Source organism: Dendrobium catenatum, unplaced genomic scaffold, assembly GCF_001605985.2.
Source record: "Dendrobium catenatum unplaced genomic scaffold, ASM160598v2 fragScaff_scaffold_853, whole genome shotgun sequence".
NCBI classification, from domain to species: domain Eukaryota; kingdom Viridiplantae; phylum Streptophyta; class Magnoliopsida; order Asparagales; family Orchidaceae; genus Dendrobium; species Dendrobium catenatum.
In genome coordinates this window covers 6,940,811-6,962,756 of record NW_021319315.1, presented here as the reverse complement: position 1 = coordinate 6,962,756, position 21,946 = coordinate 6,940,811, and the positions used below count along the sequence as shown (strand labels likewise).

Genomic DNA, 21,946 nt, shown 5'->3' with positions numbered 1-21,946 from the left:
TATCATAATATGATAGTACATGAAGATATATACCTTTATATATAAATAGAGCAAGAGGCAGCCTAATAGCCAAAGGGGGGAAGTGGAAGGATGTTCATGGCATGAGGAAGAGGAGGACAGTGGATCGAAGGTTTTGAAGGATTCATATTAGGCTTCGTTTGGGACAGCTTACTTATCGTTTTTTAGTACAAAAGTTTATTAAACTAGAAATTTGCACGCAAGAAAACTATTTTAAAAAATGATAAGAAAGTTATCTCAAATGAAACATTTGTTTCTAAAATTTAAAGAAGGCTCGAGACAAGCATTCGATTTTTAAGTGAATACCATAGCCTCATAATAGCATATATATAAATGCAAGGAGAGAAAAGAGAGAATGTAGGGTGGGCAAGACATATAGGATGATAACATAGCAAGCTAAAAGTGAGATGAGGAGACCAACATTGATGTTGTTGGTCTATTGGTTGTCAAAAGTGTGAAAAAAAAGGACAACCAAACATATTCTAAGTGCCTGAAATCTGGACTTCATGAAATAATAAAGTAACTCTAAATGATTAAGATTTCGTTTGTGAAGTCTTTCTTAATGCTTCTTAAAACAAATTTTTAGTACAAAAATTAAAAATTATAAACTAAGGCTTCGTTTGGGACGGCTTTCTTCCTGCTTCTTAAAACAGCTTCTTAGTACAAAAATTTTAATTTTGATACTAAGAAGCTGCTTTAAGAAGCTACAAGAAAGCCGTCCCAAACGAAGCCTAAGACATTTGGGACAGTTTTGTTTTATTGTTTTTTAAAGTAGTTTTTTAGTAAACCTTTTTTTTACTTAAAAATTGTTTTAGAAAGTAATAAAAAAACTGTCACAAATAAAATCTAAATGTCGTCTTCATGAAAATTTCCTCTAAATCATCATACTATACGTTCGGATTCAAACATCAGTATTTCCCTTACACATTTAAAATTTACATAGCATACAAAATCAAGATATTTAAGATGTTTGAAAGCTCAGAAAGTCCTCAAGGAGAAAAAAAAAAAAAAAACTTAAAAATTAGGCTTAGGCCTTCTCCTTGCCGACTCCAATTTGGTACTCAGGCTCACAGAATTCTCCTCCAAGATCATCACATGCTTCGCCAGGAAACACTCTGCATTTTGCAGTTCAAAATTTTAGCTTTGCTTCTATATATTACTGGTTTAATAAAAAAAATTATTATCTAAAATATTTTCCTTACAAAATTCACAAACTCTCTAAAGATTAAGGGTATGTTTGGGACGGCTTTCTTCCTGCTTTGTTTTTTCAGACCGCAACCATAGTTCTGCTTGCCTAATACTTTCTAGATATTTTTGTACTATGAAATTGCTTTTTACAGCAGTTTTAAAACAAAATCACTTCTCTTGCAACAGCTTTATAACCACCTTTGAAAAAAAAAACTACACATGTTTCACTATTTTGTTTTTCAGACAGTAACTTTTGACTAGTAATTTTTTTAAATTTTTCAGAAATTCTTCTAATAGAAATCTAGTTTTTACAAACATAGTAGTTAAGCTAATTTTCCCACAACAACTTTACAATCAACTTTAACTTCATTTGGGGCAACTTTCTTACTGCTTTCTAAAGCAACTTTATTATACAAAAATTTCTAATTCAAAGAAATTTTTATACTAAAAAGTTGCTTTAGAAAACAATAAGAAAGCTATCCTAAACGAAACCGTTATAAAATACCACAAACCTTCTAAACAAATCCTCGATCTCTACATGTTCTCAATAACTTCATGAAAATAATTGCAAAAATAATTGAAGATTTTAAAATTAATTGAATTGGAATTGGTAGATAAGCTGTTTATGATAAAGATTAATTTAATAGATTTTGAACTTACGTTTTTTGCTGATTATATTCCAAATACTCCCTCTCAACCTCTTCCACTGTTTTGGGGGATTCTGCAGAATTTGTTGAAGCCGTAAGCTTTGCTTCTGGATATATAGCTGCATCGCAAGCTTCACCACCGACTGTCTCACAAGCTTCAGCTGGAAAGACCCTGCAACGCATGCATCATAGTCGTTTGCCATCATAGGCATTAAGATGATAACAAAATGCTAAATGATGGAATGTCTTTGATTTCTAAACAAAATAACCTAAAAAGCTTCTATAGAAATTTATAAATAAGACCAACCTACCTATTTGTTGATCTCCACTCCCCTACAAGGTCAAATAATGACTGAGCAAACCACCAATGGTCATCTAACATCCCCCATCAAAACACAGCTCAACTTTGTCTGTAAGAGACATTGGATTCGAGTCTTGTGTATGTGATGTGTGTGTGATTCTGCCTTAATTGACCTAAATGTTCCAAAAAAAAAACATCCACCATCAATCATTGTCTGACATCTATTAATGTTTAATGTATATCAGCCATTAATGAACAATATCTGAGTTAATAGTTGTAAGTCTCTTCCCTTTAGAGGTGTCAATATTTGACACGAGCCGAAAATCGAACTCAAATCCGACTCAAAAATTTCGGGTTAGGATTAACTCGGACCCAAAACGGGTTGGATTCGGGTTTAGCAAATTGACCTGTTCAAAAATCATGTATGGTTCGGGTTGACCCGAAAACCCGAGATTGACCCATTTTTACCTGAAAACCCATTTTTGACCCAAAAACTAGCAATTTTTTATCGGCCCCGAGTCATTTAGGTATTGTCGGGATAACCCGGACCTGAAGTGGGTCGAGTTCAAGTAGGGTTTGGTTGACCCAAATAGTGTTGGGTTAATTCCGGCTTCGACCCGAACCTGACCCGTGACTCGAAATTGACAACCCTACTTCCCCTTTTATGAGGAGTTGGAAGACCACTAAACATCACCCGACATCTAACGTTCCCAATCAACCTTCAAATGATTGCCAATGGCTACCACCAGTTGATCAACTGCCAACAATAATGACAATATGGGCATATTAAGACTCCTACTTCTATCATATAATATTTTTTTTGTAATTGATGTATGCTATATTGTATTAATATTTTATCCAGTTACAAAGACATACATCATTTGTTACATATGACACAGTGAAATTATTCAACTGGATCAGATCCTATAAATTTTTTTCCTTCGCTTGTTTTTTATATATAAAAAATATGATATCTAATAGGTGTTATTCTTAATTTGTTTATATGATCATGAGATTTTCGTTCAATGCTAAAATAATAAACTCTATCTATCACCATGAATATTTCAACATACAACATAGAGTTCTCAAATTGCGCAATAAGAGGTGGGCAGCGCAATTTGGATCCATGCCTCCTTATTGCCTAAGTAATTTTAGTGTTTGCTGAGGCTTACGCCTCAGGGATAGTGACGCCTTAATTGCGTTATTGCACAATTTTGGTTGAGGCGTACGCCTCATTATAGGGTCCTACTCACTTAAGTTTAAAATAAAAATGCTATTTCCTTCTTCCTTCTGTCGGTCCAAGCCGAACCAAACGAAGCTCTCCCGCACGCTCTCGATCCCAACTCTCCCACACGTTTCTTCCGCCTCTCATCGGTAAGTCTTTTGTTTCCGGCCGCCCCTCCACATCACTTCTTCAAGTGTTCTTAGGGTTTTTTTAAGTTAAATGTTTGATTTTTCAACTTATAGGAAAGCAACGGTTTTTTTTTTTTTTTTTTGAGATTTTTCTCTACATTATTGATTATTATGTAACTGTTTCCATGATTATGATCAGTGTTGCAGATATTTTCGGATTTAGAAGGCTGGAATTAACTGAATTTTGCTATTTTAAACAATTGGGCACTGTAATTGGATGGCTAACATAATTGATCCACTAATTTAAGGCTGGAACCAGGCTCCACCTTTAAAATTTTGTGAATGTGTGTAATTAACAATTTTCATGAAAATTGTTAAGACTAAGATTTTATTTGGGATATTTTTTTTACTATTTCTTAAAATAATTTTTTGGTTAAAAATTTTTAATTTTTATATTAAAATTTTATTTTAAGATGCAGTAAGAAATCTGTTTGACGAATTCTTTTAAGATGGTTTTTTATTGCTTCTTAAAACTTTTTAAGAAGCAATAATAAGTCATCTCAAATAAAATTTTAGGATGACTATAATATTTTATAAAATTAATTTCAAAATTATTATAAAAAATAAATTAACTATTCTAATTCTAAAATATAATTTTCTATCATAATTTTTTTAAAAATATTGAGAAAGTTAAAAAAATTATGATTGCTCTCTAAAAAGAGTAGTATTTTATAAAATTATTATGTCAAAAATTATTTAATTACTCAAGTTATAAAAAACAATTTTACATCATAGAAATTTCTTCTAAATAATATTGAGAAAATAGAAAAAAAAATCAAATAAAATTATAATTACTATTTAAAAACTAAAACAATAAAAAATTTGTCCCAAACCGATCTTTAATTTTCTCTCATGAAATAAGCTACTTTTATTTTTTTTCTTTTTTTAAAATTATTCTGAAAATTTGCTAACTTTGGTTGAGTTAATGAAAGGGTTTATGTTTTTTTTCCTTATTAATTCATGTTAAGTAGAAAAATCCTCTGCTTTGGTAATTTTCAATCTATCTACATCAGCAGGGATTTTTCTTTATTCCAAAATAATCCGTGCTAGAAAAAATAAAAACAATGTGAAAAAGATTTTCACATTGTTTCAGTCTTACTTGTTAATACTAAGCTACTCTTGAGATATATTATTTAAATAAAATAAAACCAGTAATATCTAGCATTGTTTAAAATTGAGCAATATGAGGCTCGCATTGAGGCCCGCCTTAACACAATTCCAATAAAAATGCCTTGAGGGAGGCTTACCTCTCATTTTTTTTATGAGGCTTGCGCCTCAACTTCGTTGAGGTCCGCCTTCAGGCTCGCCACAACTTGCTTGCGTGAGGCTTACATCTCACTTTATTTATATGGATTTTTTTATTAAAACTTACATAAATCTTAAAGTAAAGTTCTAAACAAATCACACCTTCGTGCACGCCGAGTTGCAACAAATGCCTCAACCTCTAACCTGTCGCCTTCGCCATAGCCGCCACTATCGTTGCCGCCATCAAGGATCACTTGAAAGCTGCACACCACCACCTCCTTCTCTAAAAATTTTGAAGTAATCTTATCTTTATGTTGATGAAAAATATTTTTAAGAGGTGAAAATAATTGAATTAAATGAAAAATAAGCATATTATGAGGTATTGGGCTCCATAGGATGAGACAGTGGAGAGTCCAATTTATTATACTTACGACTCAAATAGAGATCCTCTCAATAATGAAAATATAGAAGATTTTTCTAGTTGTAGCTATTTCAATTTTTTTAGAAATTAAATGTAGATGAGTAGGGAACTGAGAAATAAATAAATTAGAATTAAACTTAATGTTATATAATATTTTTAAGCAGTTTCTATATTTAATATTTTTTTGCTCATATAATATTTATATTTCATACCGTTTATCATTAGTCACTTTATGTCTTGTGCAATTTTTTATTTTATATATATGTCAATGTGTTACATTATAGTTCTATTAAAAAATAATGTCATTTTTAACACCTTAATTGGATATTATATAAGAAATTAATTTTAACATATATTATGCTTTCCATAATTTTTTATTTTGAGTCTTATGCCTCATCTCACAAATAAAAAATACCTCAATACCCTATTATGCAATTTTAAATATTGTATCATAAAGGCCACCAAACTATTATACAAATTTATTTTTCATCAATATTAAACTACCTATGAGGCAAGCATATTATGCTCCTCTTCATCATACATTTTCTATGCATTATGTATATATCAAAATTACATTTATTAAATAAAAAAAACTGCCAATAAAATAAAATTTCATTTAGGACAAATTTCTTCCTAATTTTTAAAATAACTTTTTAATACAAATAATTCTTGAACTAAAAATTTTATGCAAGAAAACTAATTTTAAAATTAACAAAAAAGTTGTCACAAATAAAGCCTAAAGCTTGATTTGGAACAACTTTTAAATTGCTTTATAAAATAAAATCTTAGTATAAAATTCTTTTGGAAAAATATATAATAAAATTTACTTTAAATAATAATAATAAATTTATTCCCAATCTAACCCTAAATTCGACCTAAGCACTTTCACAACTATTTGTCGGCTAGTTCAGGCTTCGTTTGAGATAGTTTTTTTGCTACTTTATAAAACTGCTTTTTAGTAAAAAAAAAAACTAGAAAGATATTTTAGAAATCACAAACAAAACCTCAATCTGAGAAATATCTAAAAGCCTAAAAAACCAATATTTAAACGATTTTTGAACTTCATGACAAATCCACCAACAACCCACACAACAATGCAAGAAGCATGTGAAAGATGCATAGTTCGACCAATATCTAGAGAAAAAAAATGCTTCAGACAGGAATGCAAAACAAGTTCAGGTAGAAAGACAAACCGATTTTCAGGAACAGAGCATAGAACAACAAATTTGATCAATGAATCACATATCCTTAGGAAGAGAAGCACAACGCTGGCTCCAGATCAGTCATTCCTCAACTACGAGCTTCCTCCTCTTGTACCTCACCATGACCTCACCCTTCACACCAACCACCATGGCATTCCAGTCAATTTCTGGGAAAGGAGAGATGAGCTCAAAGTCAAAGTTTCTGAGAAGATGGCTCCAGATTGCCTTTATTTGCAGGTACGCAAATGGTTCGCCAAGACAACCATGCCTTCCACCACCGAATGAGATGTAGGAGAAGGCTCCGGCCACCTTGTCCTCCTCCCTCCCGGGCGAAAATCGGTCGGGGTCATAAGTATCAGGGTCCTTGTAGATGGACGGAAGCCGGTTCGCAAAGGCGGGTGAAGTGGCAACAATATGTCCCTTTGGTATTACATACTCGATTCCCTCCTTTGTCTTCACTGTGAATTCGCTGTGAGATTGACGAAGAAGCATGATGAGAGGAGGGTGGAGCCTGAGGGCTTCCTTAATGCAACGATACAGAACATCCATTTCAGACAGGATATCATGATCAACTTTATCGCCATATTTCTTCATTAGTCGCTTCTGCTCGTCAAGCGCCGCTGATAAGTATTGATTGTATTTCAGTAGATAGGCTCCGGTCCAGGTAGAGGTGATGGAGCTGGTGTGCTGTCCAGCAAACAGGGCTGCAATAAGAAGGCCTGTAATCTCTACCTCGGTGGTCGGACGACCGTTCTTGTATTTGGAATCAATGAAGCACTGCAGCATATCATCCTCAGTGATTCCAGAGCATTTGCGGGATTTGATGATGGTTGCGAAGATCTCAGAAATTCGGAACCGAGCCCGGTCGCGTTGTCTATGTGCAGGGATTGGGAGGTAGGGGAAGATGACGCTGATTGGGCGCATCCCATTGTCAAGATCATGAAAAAGAGCAGACACATCGTCAAAGAGCTTGTCTCTTACTTCACGACCTAAAAGGCATCGACTGGCAGTCAAGATGATGAGGTGCTCAAGCTCATATTTTAGATCAACAGTGCCACTATCTCCCCACTTTGAGAAGTAGTCCTGCAGAAAAACAGTAGAGCAAAAAAGTATTGAGGACCAATTTATGCGTTATGAACTATGTGTACCATGGACTAAAGAATCATCGAAAATCTTCTAGATGTTAGAGCATGATTTTGATCAAGGCAGACATGCTCAGTTATCTTCAAAAAGGTTAGCAGGTTAAGCTTTGCAATGCAAAAGTTGATTAGACTTCAGTGCTAATTATCTGTTCTATCGAAATTTTGAAGAAAAATCTTAGGTGGAGCTTGTATCTATAGCCATCGGAAACAGAAATGCACAAATTAATGAAAATTAACTAATTAAATAAGCTAGATGTAGATGAATAAGAAAGAAATACCAATAATAACTTTTTGGAAAGTGGATGTTGATAGTATACTTGAATAACTGGGTTTTGTAATGGAAAAAGCAAGAAGAAATATATGATGAACTTTAAAAGGATTTCTCCATTGGAGTTCCCTGAAAGTTTGATAATTATGGCAATTTTCTTATCAAGTTATCTCAACACCATAATAAACTCGTTTCCATGTATCCCAATGCCTAGCATTACTTAATTGGCCTATACTTTTTTTGGGGAAATTAAAAGCATAGCTTAATTTCATGTTAGCTATACGCTGTATGAGCTGCACAAAAAGAAGCAATGCTCACCAAAAGATTAAAAAAAACATGCTAAAACAATACAACTGCCTAAAAGAAGAAGAGATTAAGGCTTCGTTTGGGACGGCTTTCTTGCTGCTTCTTAAAGCGAAATTTTAGTACAATTTTTTTAATTTTTTAATAAAAAATCACTTTAAGAAACAGGAAGAAAGCCGTCCCAAACGAAACCTAAATCAGAAAAACAAAACCAAAGAAAACCAAAAACCTGGACTCTAAAATATACGTTCATGCAACCAGTATGCAAAAATCATTCAAACGAACGGAAGATCTCCTGGTTGCCCAGAACAACCATCCAAAAGGAGGTCCGAATGGTCTAGGATTCCAACAGTACCCCCATCAGATCAAATGTAACGAGGCCACCATGATAATCGATCCCAGCAGCAAAATATAGCTGCAGCAAGGTGCAATTTCCAAAGGAAACCACCTCCAAAATGGATAAAACCATTAAATTCCAAAGCCACAGCAAGGGAACCAAAATTATACATTCAGAAGAGATTTTAGATTCTCCTATTTCTTCCATCTAGAAGCCTTAAGTTGAATAGCCTTCTTAATTTTAAGGCATCCGTTGATCTACAATTGAATGCTGAACCAAATCTTCCATAATTTCTCTCCCTCCAAATGCGATAAATCGAGCAACAGATCACCAATAGGTAATAGTATTTAAGAAATGAAGGAGTCTGAACCATTTCAGATATAAATTCAATTAATTGCAGCAAGCTTGGCTTGAGAAGAAAGCTATTCATCCAAGGCAACAAATTAAACATAATACAGAAGGAGAAGTCACATTCGAAAAAGAGGTGAGAGAAGTGTTCAGGTGACGTTTTGCAGAGTCTACAAATCAGGTGTATTGTATATTTTTCTTAGATAGCACATCAGCAGTCTTTAAACCAGCGAGAAGAGCCATCCAACTGTATGCTTAGAATCTCAAAGCATAGCATTTGTGCCAAACAGAATTATGCCAAGGCACAAAGGGAACATCGCGGTAATAGTAAGATAAAAAGGCCTAAAATGAAGGATTATTTGAGTTCTTCCACTGAATGCAGTTAATAGTTAATTCGTGAATATGAATAGAATGAATTGCCAGAAAAATGTGAGATGGGAGAGCCGGAGGCAAAGAAGAGTTGTTGGTCATAATATCTTTCAAATAAGCATTAGGAGAAAATATGTGCCAGAGAGCATCCTGAGAGTTCCAAGAGGGTGCAGCCATTGCACTAGTGATCCCAAAGAAGGGAGATTGGGCAGTTTGGTAAACAGAGAAAGAAAAGTTTGCCTTTGTTTTCGCTGCAGTAATTGTGAGAAGTTTTTAGTATGCTAAAGGTTTAAGTGTTAAGGTTTTCTATGGAGAACAATATTTAGCCCTATACCAACAAGATAGAAGACTCCCAGTGTTATATATTCGACATATAAGAGAGCAACTATAAGAGTGTCGTAATGCTTGAATGGCAGGAATTCCCAAATCACCAAATTCTTTTGGCCTGCATGTGTTTTTCAAAGAATTATGATGCAATTTCCTGGTGATAGAGTTTCCATGGTAGAGAAATCCAGCATAGGTTTTGTCAATAAATTTACAACAAGATTTTGGTAATATAGAACCTCTAATCCAATAAGGTAAGATATTTCATATGATAAATCTCACAAATTAAAGTCCCCCTACAAAAAAACAATAATTTTGCTTTCCAGACATCCAAATAATGAGTGATTTTTTGCATAAGGGGCAGGAAATCAGATAAGGATCTAAAAATAAGTAGGGATATAATGGGCATCCCTGTTTCAAATCAGATAAGGATCTAAAAAGACCTTCAAGACCACCATTAATACGTATTAAGTAATAACTTCATTAATGCAAGCTTTGATCCAGAAAAAAAAAGTGGCAGGAAAACCTTTTTGCACAAGCCTCTTCAATAGAAAGCCCGTGGAAATACTAGTAAAAACTTTGTAGAAGTGAAATTTGGCACAGAAATGTTTCCTTCTAACTGAAATATTGAATTATCCCAGTAGCTCAGAGGCAAGTATGGCGCTGTTTGTTGAGACCCTTTTCTGAATAAAACCAGAATGGCTAGGATGAATAATCTGGGATTAATTGGTTTAAGCTTGTTAGCCAAAATTTTAAAAATTACTTTATAGAAAGTATTGCAAAGGGAGATAAATCTGAAGTCAGTGATATTACTGGCATAATTAGATTTGGGGATCAAAGCTAAAGAAGTGGCTTTGACTCTTCTTGGGAGAAATCTTTTATGAAAAAAAGATTTCACAACTTTACAGACTTGATAACCAAAGATATTATGATTTCTGACCACTTTTATAAAACTCCAAAGTGAAACCATCCAAACCAATGACAGAGCAAGAAGCAACAGAAAAAATGACCCCTTTAGTTTCGCATAAGTGGTCGGAGCAATAAGAGAGGCCACGAGATGAGGAGGTGTAACAACACCAGGGGGAATGTGGACTGATTCATCCTGGAAAGAGGAGGAATTAAATAGAATTTGAAAATGCTGGGTCATAGAATTGATCATGTCCTGATTGGATGTAGAGGGCCCAGATTGAGAAGAAATCTTAAAGATTTTGTTGTAGTTACGCCTAATTTTTATCTTAGCATTTAGGAACTTGAGATCATCCTCACATTAGGTCAACCATTTAGTTCTGAATTTCTAGGTGATCCAGTAAGCCCACGCAGAGAAGCATGAGAATTTGAAAATGCAGGATGATAGAATTGACCGTGTCCTAGGATGACGAAGGTCCAGATGGAGCAGAAATCTTAGAGATTTTGTTGTAGTTACGTCTAATTTTTATATTAGCATATAAGAACTTAAGATATCCTCACATTAGGTCAACCATTTAAGTTCTGGATCTTTGAGTGATCCAGTAAGGCCACGCAGAGGAGCATGAGGCAATATGATTGTTAACAATCATTAAGTTGGAGTTTAAGGAATGATTTAAATTTTAAAGGATATAAATCTAGCTGCAATAGTAAAAAGGCTTGTTGTTGATTAAGTTTATATATAGTGAAATTCAGGTGGGTGGTTTTGGCCCAAGTATTGGATTTAATGAGGGTCTTAAGGAGGTAGAGCTTTTGGTAGAGGATAAGCATTGGATTACCAGAAAAAATATTTGGAAAAAATCAACATCAGGATGTCCCAATAAGTTACATTCTTAGTCCAATAATTCTTGAATAAAAATCTGTGAGGATTGGTATTAGAGGTGCTTGATTAAAGGATGAGAGATGAGTGGTCAGAATATCTAGGATTCTCAACCCTATAGAATGAGCCAGAAAAGTGTTCCAGCTATAAATCATTAAGAAAATATCTGTACAGCTTAATGCGGATTGGTTGATCATCTCTCTGATTGAACCAAGTATAGAATAAACTAACAGATGTCAAGTCTTTTATGCCCCCTACTTTTCAGAGTGATATCTATAACAATTAAAATCACCAAATATAACCCAAGATCTAGAGGAGTTGTTAGCAATACCTCTAATTTGATCCCCCATAAAACAAGTCTTTCAGTCAAGAGTTAGAAATATAAACCACATAAATCTGAAATAGAAGAATAGGTCCAACTATAATAATCTCATGAATCATTTGATTAGAAAAAGAATAGGGAGAAAATGCGCATTTAAAAGAGTTCCATTAATCCACAAATTCTTTCAGATTTGGAAAAAAAAAAATTTGTGGCAATTTTCATCATCATCAAAGTGCAATGAGAGGAAGAAAACCATGGGTCAGACAGTGATAAAACATTGAACTTGCCCTCCAAAAGGCAAAACATATCAAGAGAATAAAGATGGGAAAGCTCTTCACAACTGAGGACTTTTTTGGTGAAGTTAAATTCTCTTAGTTTCCAAACAATAATAGAGGGCAATGGCAGGATTATTAGGATTTAGAGGGGGGGTTAGCTGCCTTCTTGACATTCTTAACTCTGGTGTAGTTTGCTGGTTGGTATGAAGTTATGTTGGACTGGGAAGCTTCAAGAGCATCCGAATTTTGAGAGTTTACGACAGCTTGTAGTGCTTGAAATTTGTTGAGGAAGAACAGGTTAATAGGATCTAAGGAGATGTCATTGGGAAGAATGACCACAGGGGTCATCTCTTCAGTGGGGAGTTAAGATTTGGGATAGGTTCATTATCAAAGTTGGATTTTGAAGGTAGGTGTGTAATATTTGGGTCAGAGGGCTTGGATAATTGGCTGTCTAAGAGAAAAAGATAAGGATGAGGAGCTTAAGGAGTTATATGGGTTGAACTTAGTAGCACGTGTTTGGGAAGAGGAAGGGGGGGGGGGGGGGGGGGGGGGGGGGGGGGGGGGGGGGGGGGGTGTAAGTTGCACGTTAACCCTGGCAAAAGTGATGCTAGTTTTCTCTATCGTAAGAGAGTCAACAACAAAGAGACAGCTAATAAAACTAGCAATTCTGGAAATCCCCTTGGGGTTTCAGCAAGAAAAGGATAGATCATGAATCTTATTAACCAAAATAGAGATAGAAGAAAATTCGTCCCGCTTAGGTTTGAAATAGGGTGACCATTTCTGTAATATGAAGGGCTTGCCTAGAAAAAATTAAGGAACCCCAATTCATGCCATATTGTAATCTTCTAGGGCTAAAAATTTAAGCAGGAAGAAAACTTCACTAAATGAGAGCAGTTATAAAGTACCTCTAAAAGACTAGAACTTAAAGATAGCAATAAGGTCTGTGACCAATAGAGTATCCAACAATAGAAAGCCTTAATTTCACGGAGCCTTTGGAAATCTCTGCTTCAGATAAGTTGATCACTCCATCTTGCAGAGGTATAAAGGAAATAATGAAGTCTTTGATGAAGGTTTTCCAGAATGAGAAAATGTTTTCCCAGTTAAGAGTTGGAGATGAGAGTAACCCCCTTCTCTAATAAGCTTTTTGATACCCTTGACACCCCCTTTCTCTCCTTAATATTGTTAAAAGCTAGTTAGTAGGTTTTGTCTATTTAAACTCTCCCTTCTTACTATAATTTTTTATTGGTATCATTATTATACTAAAGCCCTTAATGAATCATCTATAAAAAATAGCTTGATCATGAAAAATGAATCTCATGAGTATTAGCCATGTGTTGGCCAATTGTAATTGCTTTGATTTTATTAGGATCAATGGATACTTTATCACTCAACAAAATAAATCCCAAGAATATTGCAAAAAGTGCAACAAAGAATAACTTTCAAATTTAAATACAACTTTTCAACCTACAATACATCAAAGACCATCCATAGATCTAAATGATCTTCTATAATCTTGTTATAAAGAAAAATATTATCAAATCACACAATTAAATATTTTTGAAAGAAAGATCAAAGAATATGATTGACAATTCTCATTAAAATACTTGATGAATGATCAATCCAAAAGACATGACCAATCATAAACATAATATATCTTTAATTTTAAAAGTAATTTTTCATTCATCATCCTTTTATATTCTTATTTGATGATACCCACTCCTCAAATCAATATTTAAAAATATGATAGAATAAATCATCATATCCAATATATCATTCAATCTAGATATGAGAAATCAACATTTGATTGTAACTTTAGTTTTACTAGCCATGCATATACATCAACTATCAATTTTTAAGGGTAAATAATACATGACTAACATAAGTATTTATATTCTCTAGTAAACCCTTTCTTTAGTAATTCATCAACTTGTCTTTTCGGCTTGGAGTTCAATTATACTCATTCTACAATATGATAAAGTAGGTAAAAATAATCTAGAAATCAAATAATGGAACATCATATGTCTCTAAGCAATGGTGATTCCTTGAGAAGATCTCTAGCATATAGGTTTTTAAAATCAAACAATACTCAGTTAATATCCTTTGAGTATATTCATATTCTCAGCAAACATCTTCTATTTAAAAATCACCGAAGCATAAATTAGTTTCTACACATCTCACTTTTACCAAAGTAATGTAGATTCAAAATATATATTGATTTATTCAGTTCATTAGAAGGACTACTATTGACCCCTACATACCAAACCACACGCAAAAAGAGGCAAAATCGGTGACTTAATCAACACGCATTTCGACACAACGCATGACTTGAAGGGCCAAACGACCTCTGATTGCCAAACAGACTGCGTCATTGCAAACAGTCTATTGTCAGTAAGGATGTGGCACGTGTCCTCTACTAGCAGTTTCGCCGTCAAATGGTACGCACGTAAACGGTTATGACCCGGGCCCTCTGAACTGGGTGGTTAGCCGCCAAATGACACCACTAAATTAAGGTCATGGCCAGAGCTTGTAAGCTCCCCGGTAGCACTAAATCCTTGAGATATGAATCAATAAGATATAATCGATAGGGCACAAAGCCCTATGTTAGCTAAGATGGATTAAAATTTATCACCGTAGACAAATATTCACCCTAGATCTACAATGTACCATTACACGACGCAACCCATGGCTGCCAATAAGAATCATTCTATCAAGTTGGGTCGAATACCTCCTCTGACTAAGTAGACCAGGGACCATAATGACTGGGGTCAACGGAACCATGGGATCTTGATCGTGTCCATCATCCCTTCCCCCACCATCAACTTTAAGTACGAGATGGTGAATTTCCAATTTTAAATATTAAATTTTCAAATATCAAACCTATGCTACTACTATACACCAAATATACCACATATCTCTACGACGACTGGCCTTAATCGAAAGTTCTCTCTAATTATCGAAAGGGGTAATTAACTATAGGAGTTTGCGCCAATAGAAAACCAGAACTTAGATCTAAAGTCCTCACAAAATGAGAGCAAAATCTCCTGGTAGTGTCGTATTTCAAACCCAATCTACCTTCTAAAAATTTACCCCAAAACTTAATTCGTTAAATCGTTAAAACACCACCGAAAGCAGGAGAGGCAGAGGCGCGAATTTTTTGAGCCCATAACTACATTCTTTTGTGTTTTATACAAAATTTAGCTTTGGCTATGTAGATTTCAAAACTATTATCCTCCCACCCATTGCTCTTAAACACATAAATATTAAATCTCCCAAATTAGCCAAATCTAAGTCATGAAATGGTCTACCCAAAATGACATTGCAATATCTATAGGTAGAACACCACACAAGATTTTTTCACTATATGTAATAAGTTGAATGGATATCAAACATCTCTATCACCAAAGCTGTAATTTTATCCATCCAAACTATTATATATGGTTATGTGTGATACAATTTAAAACTTATGCATTCAACATTAAATTTAACATCCATGCAACTCCAACTATCAATAATGTGTTACACAGCATCTCATCATACTTGAAATAGACTTGAGAAGTAGTTGTTTTTAAATCAATTTCAATTTTTGAAGAAGGCAATGATGAATCTCATAACATTCAAAGAATTTTTAATCAAAGCATTTGCAAAATCACTAATCTCTTTATCAAAATACATGAATTTTTTCCCTCAATAATTTCATTATCTTCTTTATTTGGATCACTAGCGCATTCATTTACAAAGTGATTCATTTAATGACATAAAACAAGCCTAGGAAAAATGTTAGAGCAAAATTCAATTAGCCTTTAAATGCCTTTATTAACAGTAGACAGTAGTATTACTACCTCTAGATGTAGTGAGTGCTGCAAATTGCGTTTGATTGTTTTAACGAAAAGAAGCATTTCTAGTATTGTAATAGCTCTTTTAGGTGCACAAAATTTTAGCATTAGTTCAAAATCTAATGCACGTTTGAAAGTATGTTTAAGTGAGAAAATATAATATGATGTCATCCCTTTTGATACTATGCATCAAACCAAACCTAAATTTGGATGGCATTGTTTCGGGATCTTCTTCATAACATAGCAACAACTTCTCAACTTTGTTCATTTATTTAATTACAATTTTTTTCATTTGTTTTTATGAATTAAATTCATGAAGAAGTCAAAAATGATATGATAAATTTTAATATTTTTTAACAATTCTTTCATTCTAGCCTAAGTAGTTGTAGGTTCTCTATCCAATCTCTCTCTTTGTTTCTCTGGATACTCAACCAATACATTGTAGCTCATCCAATTAATTTCAATTTTGTAAATCACTCTTGATGTTCACCAAATAATGTTTTTCATTCAAAGAAATTATTCATGTATATTACCCATAAAATAAAGATAAACAAAATTCCATCAAATACAAACATCTTGATGTTTAACCTTCTTAGTTATGAAACCATCTAAAACATAAAATTGATGTTTATAATTTCCATAAGCTTTATTATCACCCTAGAATGTATCTTGATTATTCCTCCCATGATAAATTTATTTTCTTCTAACCATGTTACATTCAAGTGAAAAGGTTACTAATTCAATTTCTTATTAATGTGGGTAAAATTGATATGTTTCCAAAGGGTTCTCCCCAAATAACATAATTTCAAATTAAATCTGCAAAAACATTCCCAACAAATAGCACCCAGATTGTAAGAGAACTACTACCAAAAGGTTGCATGGAAAGGCCCGAAAGCAGGGAAATATTTATCCAAGCACATGTCTTGACATTCTCAACAATGCCCCCAACCCACATACATGGGTATTACATATCCAAACACAAAATATGTAGTCTTCAATAGGAGCACCAAAACACAAACAAGAAATGTCAAGGAACGGATCATCTTTATCTAATAATATACAAGAGAGAGAGAATCAATACCAAGTAGCAAAAGAACCAATAGTGAACTAAGGATAATGCAACCCATTTGCTAATAAAAGCATCATCAAAGGCAAGTTTTCAGTGAACTAAAACTAAATTAAGACAAATAAGAAAATAAATTATAAATCAACTAAAATGAACACAATTAAAAATTTAACTCATAACAGCAACTTCCTTAACACATACAATTTGCATTTTTAACAAGAAAAAATATCGAGATTTTTATAAGAAGCTTTGAGAAAATTCCGAGTTTTAGATTGCCAAGATTTGTATAAATATAGAAAACTTAATTATAATTATAAATTTAATGATATTCAAATTTAGTTTAATGAATTTTAAATTTATTTTAATTTAAATTAACTTAATTATCACCATAGAGAAGCATTAATGATTAAGCTTAAGCTCACAGTTCACCTAGCTCATCTGGGTTTACAATGATTGGTTTAAGGGATCTCAAAATGAGGTGTTTGGTTGGGCTTAAGAACTTAAACTGACTTGGGCCTAACTTAAGCTTCAACAAAACATAGTTAAAATAGTGAGGGGCCGGGCTAAGGATTAGTAAAATAAGGACTTAAGTAAATGATTTATAATTTTAATAGATATGAGAGATACAGAAGAACAGTGAATGTAGACAAAGTTGTAACTTTAAAGTATAGATAGTTGAAATAGAGAAATGCACCAAGTGTATTATATTATTAAAAAAACATCATGAATACAATTACACTATCTATGTTGTATGGATATGAGTGCTCAATAGTAAAGATATCATTGACAGAAAAGATTAATATATATATATATGATAAACATGAGAATGTTAAGATGGATGTAGAGAAACTAGGAATGATAATATTAAGAAATGATTATAATGGAGGGGGGATGAGGTAAGTAACAACTATTAAAGAAAAAGCAGTGAAAGATAAATCCAAGAGGTTTCAGCAATTGCAATGAATGCTAGAAATGCATCGATAAAATGAGTAATGTAAAATTAATCTCAAAATATCTGGAAGAAAAAAGAATAGACTAAAGGTAACCTACATATAAGCTTAGCAAAAAAATTTGCTCAAAACAAATTTAAAATCTCATGCACAAATCGCCGTGGTAGAATAAAAAATAAGGACATAAAACCAATCCCAATTAATTAGTATAAGGCTAATGATGATGATCTTGATTCTAATGAATTTGTAAAAAAGAATAATAACTGCATTTGCATGAGAAAATTTCAAAGGAACAAAAAGCTCATACAAAGTAAAGTAAATATAGGTTCAAATTTTAAAAAACTAAATAGATGAGTAAAGAGATCAGTTTAAAATGGTAGGCTTTAGTGAAATGGTGACTTCTCCCTCGAGATATGGAGTTCCAGAATCTTGAATCTGAAAATATGCCAAGGAAATCAAACCATCCTTTCCATAAAGAAAAGCACAATGCATGCATCAAACCTTCAATCCCCACCACACCCTTCCTTTTTTCACTCCCTTCCCCTTTAGTCGGCAAGAGCCTAATGTAAACATTACCCCCTTTTCATTATGGGAATCTATTCCAAATAATCTAAAATCTTGTTCTCATAAAAAGAACATAGATGAAAATAATTTTCCTTTTCCATCATATAGTGCCAACCTTAAAGGAGTAGTCATTTTGTTAGTGGTGGTGGTCTTTACAATACTCGAAGAATATTATGAATTACTATAATGTATCACGGGATATATTAAACTGTGAAAAACCTAAGAGAACTAATAATTTGTCAGCCATGATTGGCGAGAGTTATCACTCAATGTGTAACTGCTCCTTCAACTTCAAGCAGTACACCAGAGAGTATTATATGACAAGGTAAAAAAGAAAAAAGATCCAAGCATAGATCAGAAGCAACAACTTCAAAATTCAGAAAATTCTTAAGTTCATATGTGAAACATATTATAAAAGTGAAACTGAAATGGAATTAAACATAAAGAAGAAGAACCCTTCAAAAATTGCAAAAACATATTTTTAGAGCCAATATTATACATATACAACACAAAATCCAATACAGCCCTGTAATTTAAGGAAATAAAGCAATCCTACATAGTTACACGATATCATTAATCTAACAAAAAAATGAAAACCTATAGATCAACTTCCATGACCATTTGTACGCAACAACAAACTGAAGCCAAAATCATATTAGACATGGTGAAATAAACTTCTAAGCAGCAAAAAACCTAAGTTCTGACTCAACATGACGCAAAGCCGAAGCATTAAAATTAAGTGCAAGACTGACATTAACATAAAATAAAAAAGTGCCTGACTAGTAGGGTTTAGATTCCATGCCTCTCCTTAAAATTTAACTGTGGGTATATGAATGTTTAAACTTTATCTCCAAGTCTATGAGCAACGCTCGACAAGTTTAGTCCATGTCTATGGCTCTGTTTAGCAATGCTTTCATTCACTGTGTTTTGCTATTTAGTGTTGTGTTACGATGTTAAGTAAAACAGATGATTGCCAAGTGAAAATAATGTTAAAATTGTTGCAAATATTATAAGAGCTAGTTAAAACTATTGTGGAATTGATGTGTTGGATGACAAAAAAAAATGCAAGATGAAATTACTTTACTAATCATTATTTAATTTATTTATTATTTCATCAATACATCACTAAATCAGTACAGTTTATCATATTCTTAATTGATGAACTATTAGCCTTATTAATCGATTAATCTCTAATTCACAAAACTAATTGTTTTTAATTTGTTGATGTATGACTGATTAGAATAATTTACCAGTGATTATCCTGATTAATCTTTAACTAAATTAATTAATCTAATTAATTTAATGTCCTAAAAACAGGCTGAAATCTAATAAATGATTAAATCAAATTAATATATGACTAATTAGAATAAATTATCATCTTGATAAATAATTATTCAGAGTAAACTAATTAAACTATTAGTTAAATAATATATTACTAATAAGCCTAATATGTTATCTAATTAGGAGCTAACCCCTAATTAGCCTAAATGTTCCCTAATTATCTTAATTAAGAATTTAAATGAAATAAAAATTTTAAAACTGATTAATTAGCAATATATTTTTAATGAATCAATTAATAAACCTAATTTAATATTTAATTTTAAACTAAACTCAAATTAAGGGGCTGATCCGAATATTGTTTTCCAAAAGTGGAAAGCTGAAATCCAAAAATATACTTGTCTAAGAAATCAACTTGACTCATTATTACCAGAGAGTTATTTCTTGCCTTCATAAAGCTAGTTTCTCAAAGCGGTGGCCAATCTCTTATCAAATGCCCAAAAATTAATTCTATGATCCTGGAAAGCATAACTAAACAGCATAAAGCATTCCTTAACGATGTCTAAGAAACTTCTACTCAATAACTGCTCCAAAGCTCAACTCACATTTGGCTATTTACTTGCAAGATTTAGCCAAGATTTAAGCTAAATCTTGCCAACTGTTTTTTGAGCCACATAAACCCTACTGTCTTCTTAGGCCCCTTTTTCCTCCCATTTTTGGCTATAACTTGAATTTATTAAATCCTGAGGTAAGTGAATTGAGCTATTTACACAATCTTTCCTGATTGTCCTTTTTTTCTCATTTATTTAAACCGCAAATCTTGAAAAACTATCAAATAGTTTACAAAGATTTAATCAGGAAAAAAATTTCTATCATGCCATACAACATTCAGGATTTATCTGTAAGATTAAATCAAATTAGAACTAAATTCTACTTGTAGCCAAAGAGCTCCAATTGCCAGCATAAACACTCCTAAGAACCAAGATTACACTCAACAATACAAAAGCTAAGAAGTATGACTTATTATTTGTTGGCATGAAACAAATTCATGAACATGCAGATCTAAGGATCTATGAAAAATGGCAGAATGCTCCTGCATGCTTGATTAAATCGATCCTTGAATAATATGTATAAGGATTTAAGCAAACCTCAGCCTCAAGAACCATCTGATCAACATAGCTTCTCAACTTGTTAACCCTCAACGCCTCCGTAAAAAACCTGAACTGTTCCTGCCTCACGGAGTAATCCACATCAAATACCACCCCAGGCCCAAAGGTAGGGACATTGAACTGGTACACCTCCTGTTGGCTTAGATCCGACTCCGGCGCCTTGAAGAAGTGAGACGAGACATCTGGCCCGATGAAGAACGTAATGCGCCGGTGGAGCAAGTTGAGAGTGAACACACTCCCAAGCTTCGCATATTCTTCCCTGACCATCACGACAGGCCCATTCAGGAACCGAATGAGCCCTCCGATCAAAGGAAATGTCTTTACAACCGGGGGTAGCCTTTTTCTCGAATTGGGCGCCACAAAACCCCAGACAAGCTTCAAAAAAACGATGCTGACAAGGAACAGTACTCCGGCGATCACGCACGCGTTATTCTCCCCTAGATTCATCGCTGAAATGACAATCTACGTGACTTCTGAGTGGACTATGGATAGAATTCGCTATAAATCGGCAATAAAACGAATTCGACTGTCTGCAGAGAAATGGCAGAGACAAAATTGACACTATAGATGATCGTCAGCGACGAGATCGAATTGAAATGGTAATTGAGTGGAAATGGATATGGTGACAGGAACGGAGTGCAATAATTCCTAGGGTTTGCGATGATGAGGGATGGGTATCGATTCTATTTCATCGCCATTGGTTCTCTTTCGAAGGACAAGTGGTTCTGCATTCGTCTGTTTGCTAATATAATAATATTAATCTTTTTGTAATTTGCAGAGGCAAAGAAAGGAAAAAGAAGGCCAAATTTTATAGCGTTGGATTTTTTTTTTTAAAGAAAAACAATTGTTTTATATAGGGGTGTCAATTTCAGGTCACAGGTCGGATTTGGGTCAAATCCGAAATTGATCCGACACTACTCAGGTTCGGGTCGACCCCACTAGTTTCAGCCAGGGTCGCGAGTGAGAGGCGCAGGATGCGGTCGTGGTCGTGCACGGCAGCTCAAGTGAACGACCCCCAATTTCTGGTCGTGGTTGTGCGCGACAGCGGGGCATCGTGGGCGCGAGTGAGCGACGCAGGGCGCGCTCGACGGCTCGGCCGCTCAAGTGAATGACGCGGGCACTGGGCAATGGTCGCGCGTGGGCCCGCGGCAACAGGGCAGGCGGTTGACTGCGCGACACG

At 33.9% G+C, this 21,946-nt stretch overlaps 2 protein-coding genes across 2 annotated transcripts; both read right to left on the bottom strand.

Annotated features, from left to right (window-relative positions):
• Positions 1–871: 871 nt before the first annotated feature.
• On the bottom strand, positions 872–2,814 carry LOC110107376 (light-regulated protein, chloroplastic). Its single transcript, XM_020837618.2, has 2 exons — positions 1,867–2,814; positions 872–1,133 (listed from the first exon to the last, which is right to left on the bottom strand). The coding sequence occupies exons 1-2, from the start codon at positions 2,034–2,036 to the stop codon at positions 1,046–1,048; spliced, it is 258 nt and encodes an 85-aa protein (XP_020693277.1). The 5' UTR covers positions 2,037–2,814; the 3' UTR covers positions 872–1,045.
• Positions 2,815–6,244: 3,430 nt separating this feature from the next.
• On the bottom strand, positions 6,245–21,537 carry LOC110107398 (obtusifoliol 14-alpha demethylase). The gene is made up of 2 exons (XM_020837653.2): positions 20,746–21,537; positions 6,245–7,518 (listed from the first exon to the last, which is right to left on the bottom strand). The coding sequence occupies exons 1-2, from the start codon at positions 21,211–21,213 to the stop codon at positions 6,517–6,519; spliced, it is 1,470 nt and encodes a 489-aa protein (XP_020693312.1). The 5' UTR covers positions 21,214–21,537; the 3' UTR covers positions 6,245–6,516.
• Between the last annotated feature and the right edge of the window lie 409 nt (positions 21,538–21,946).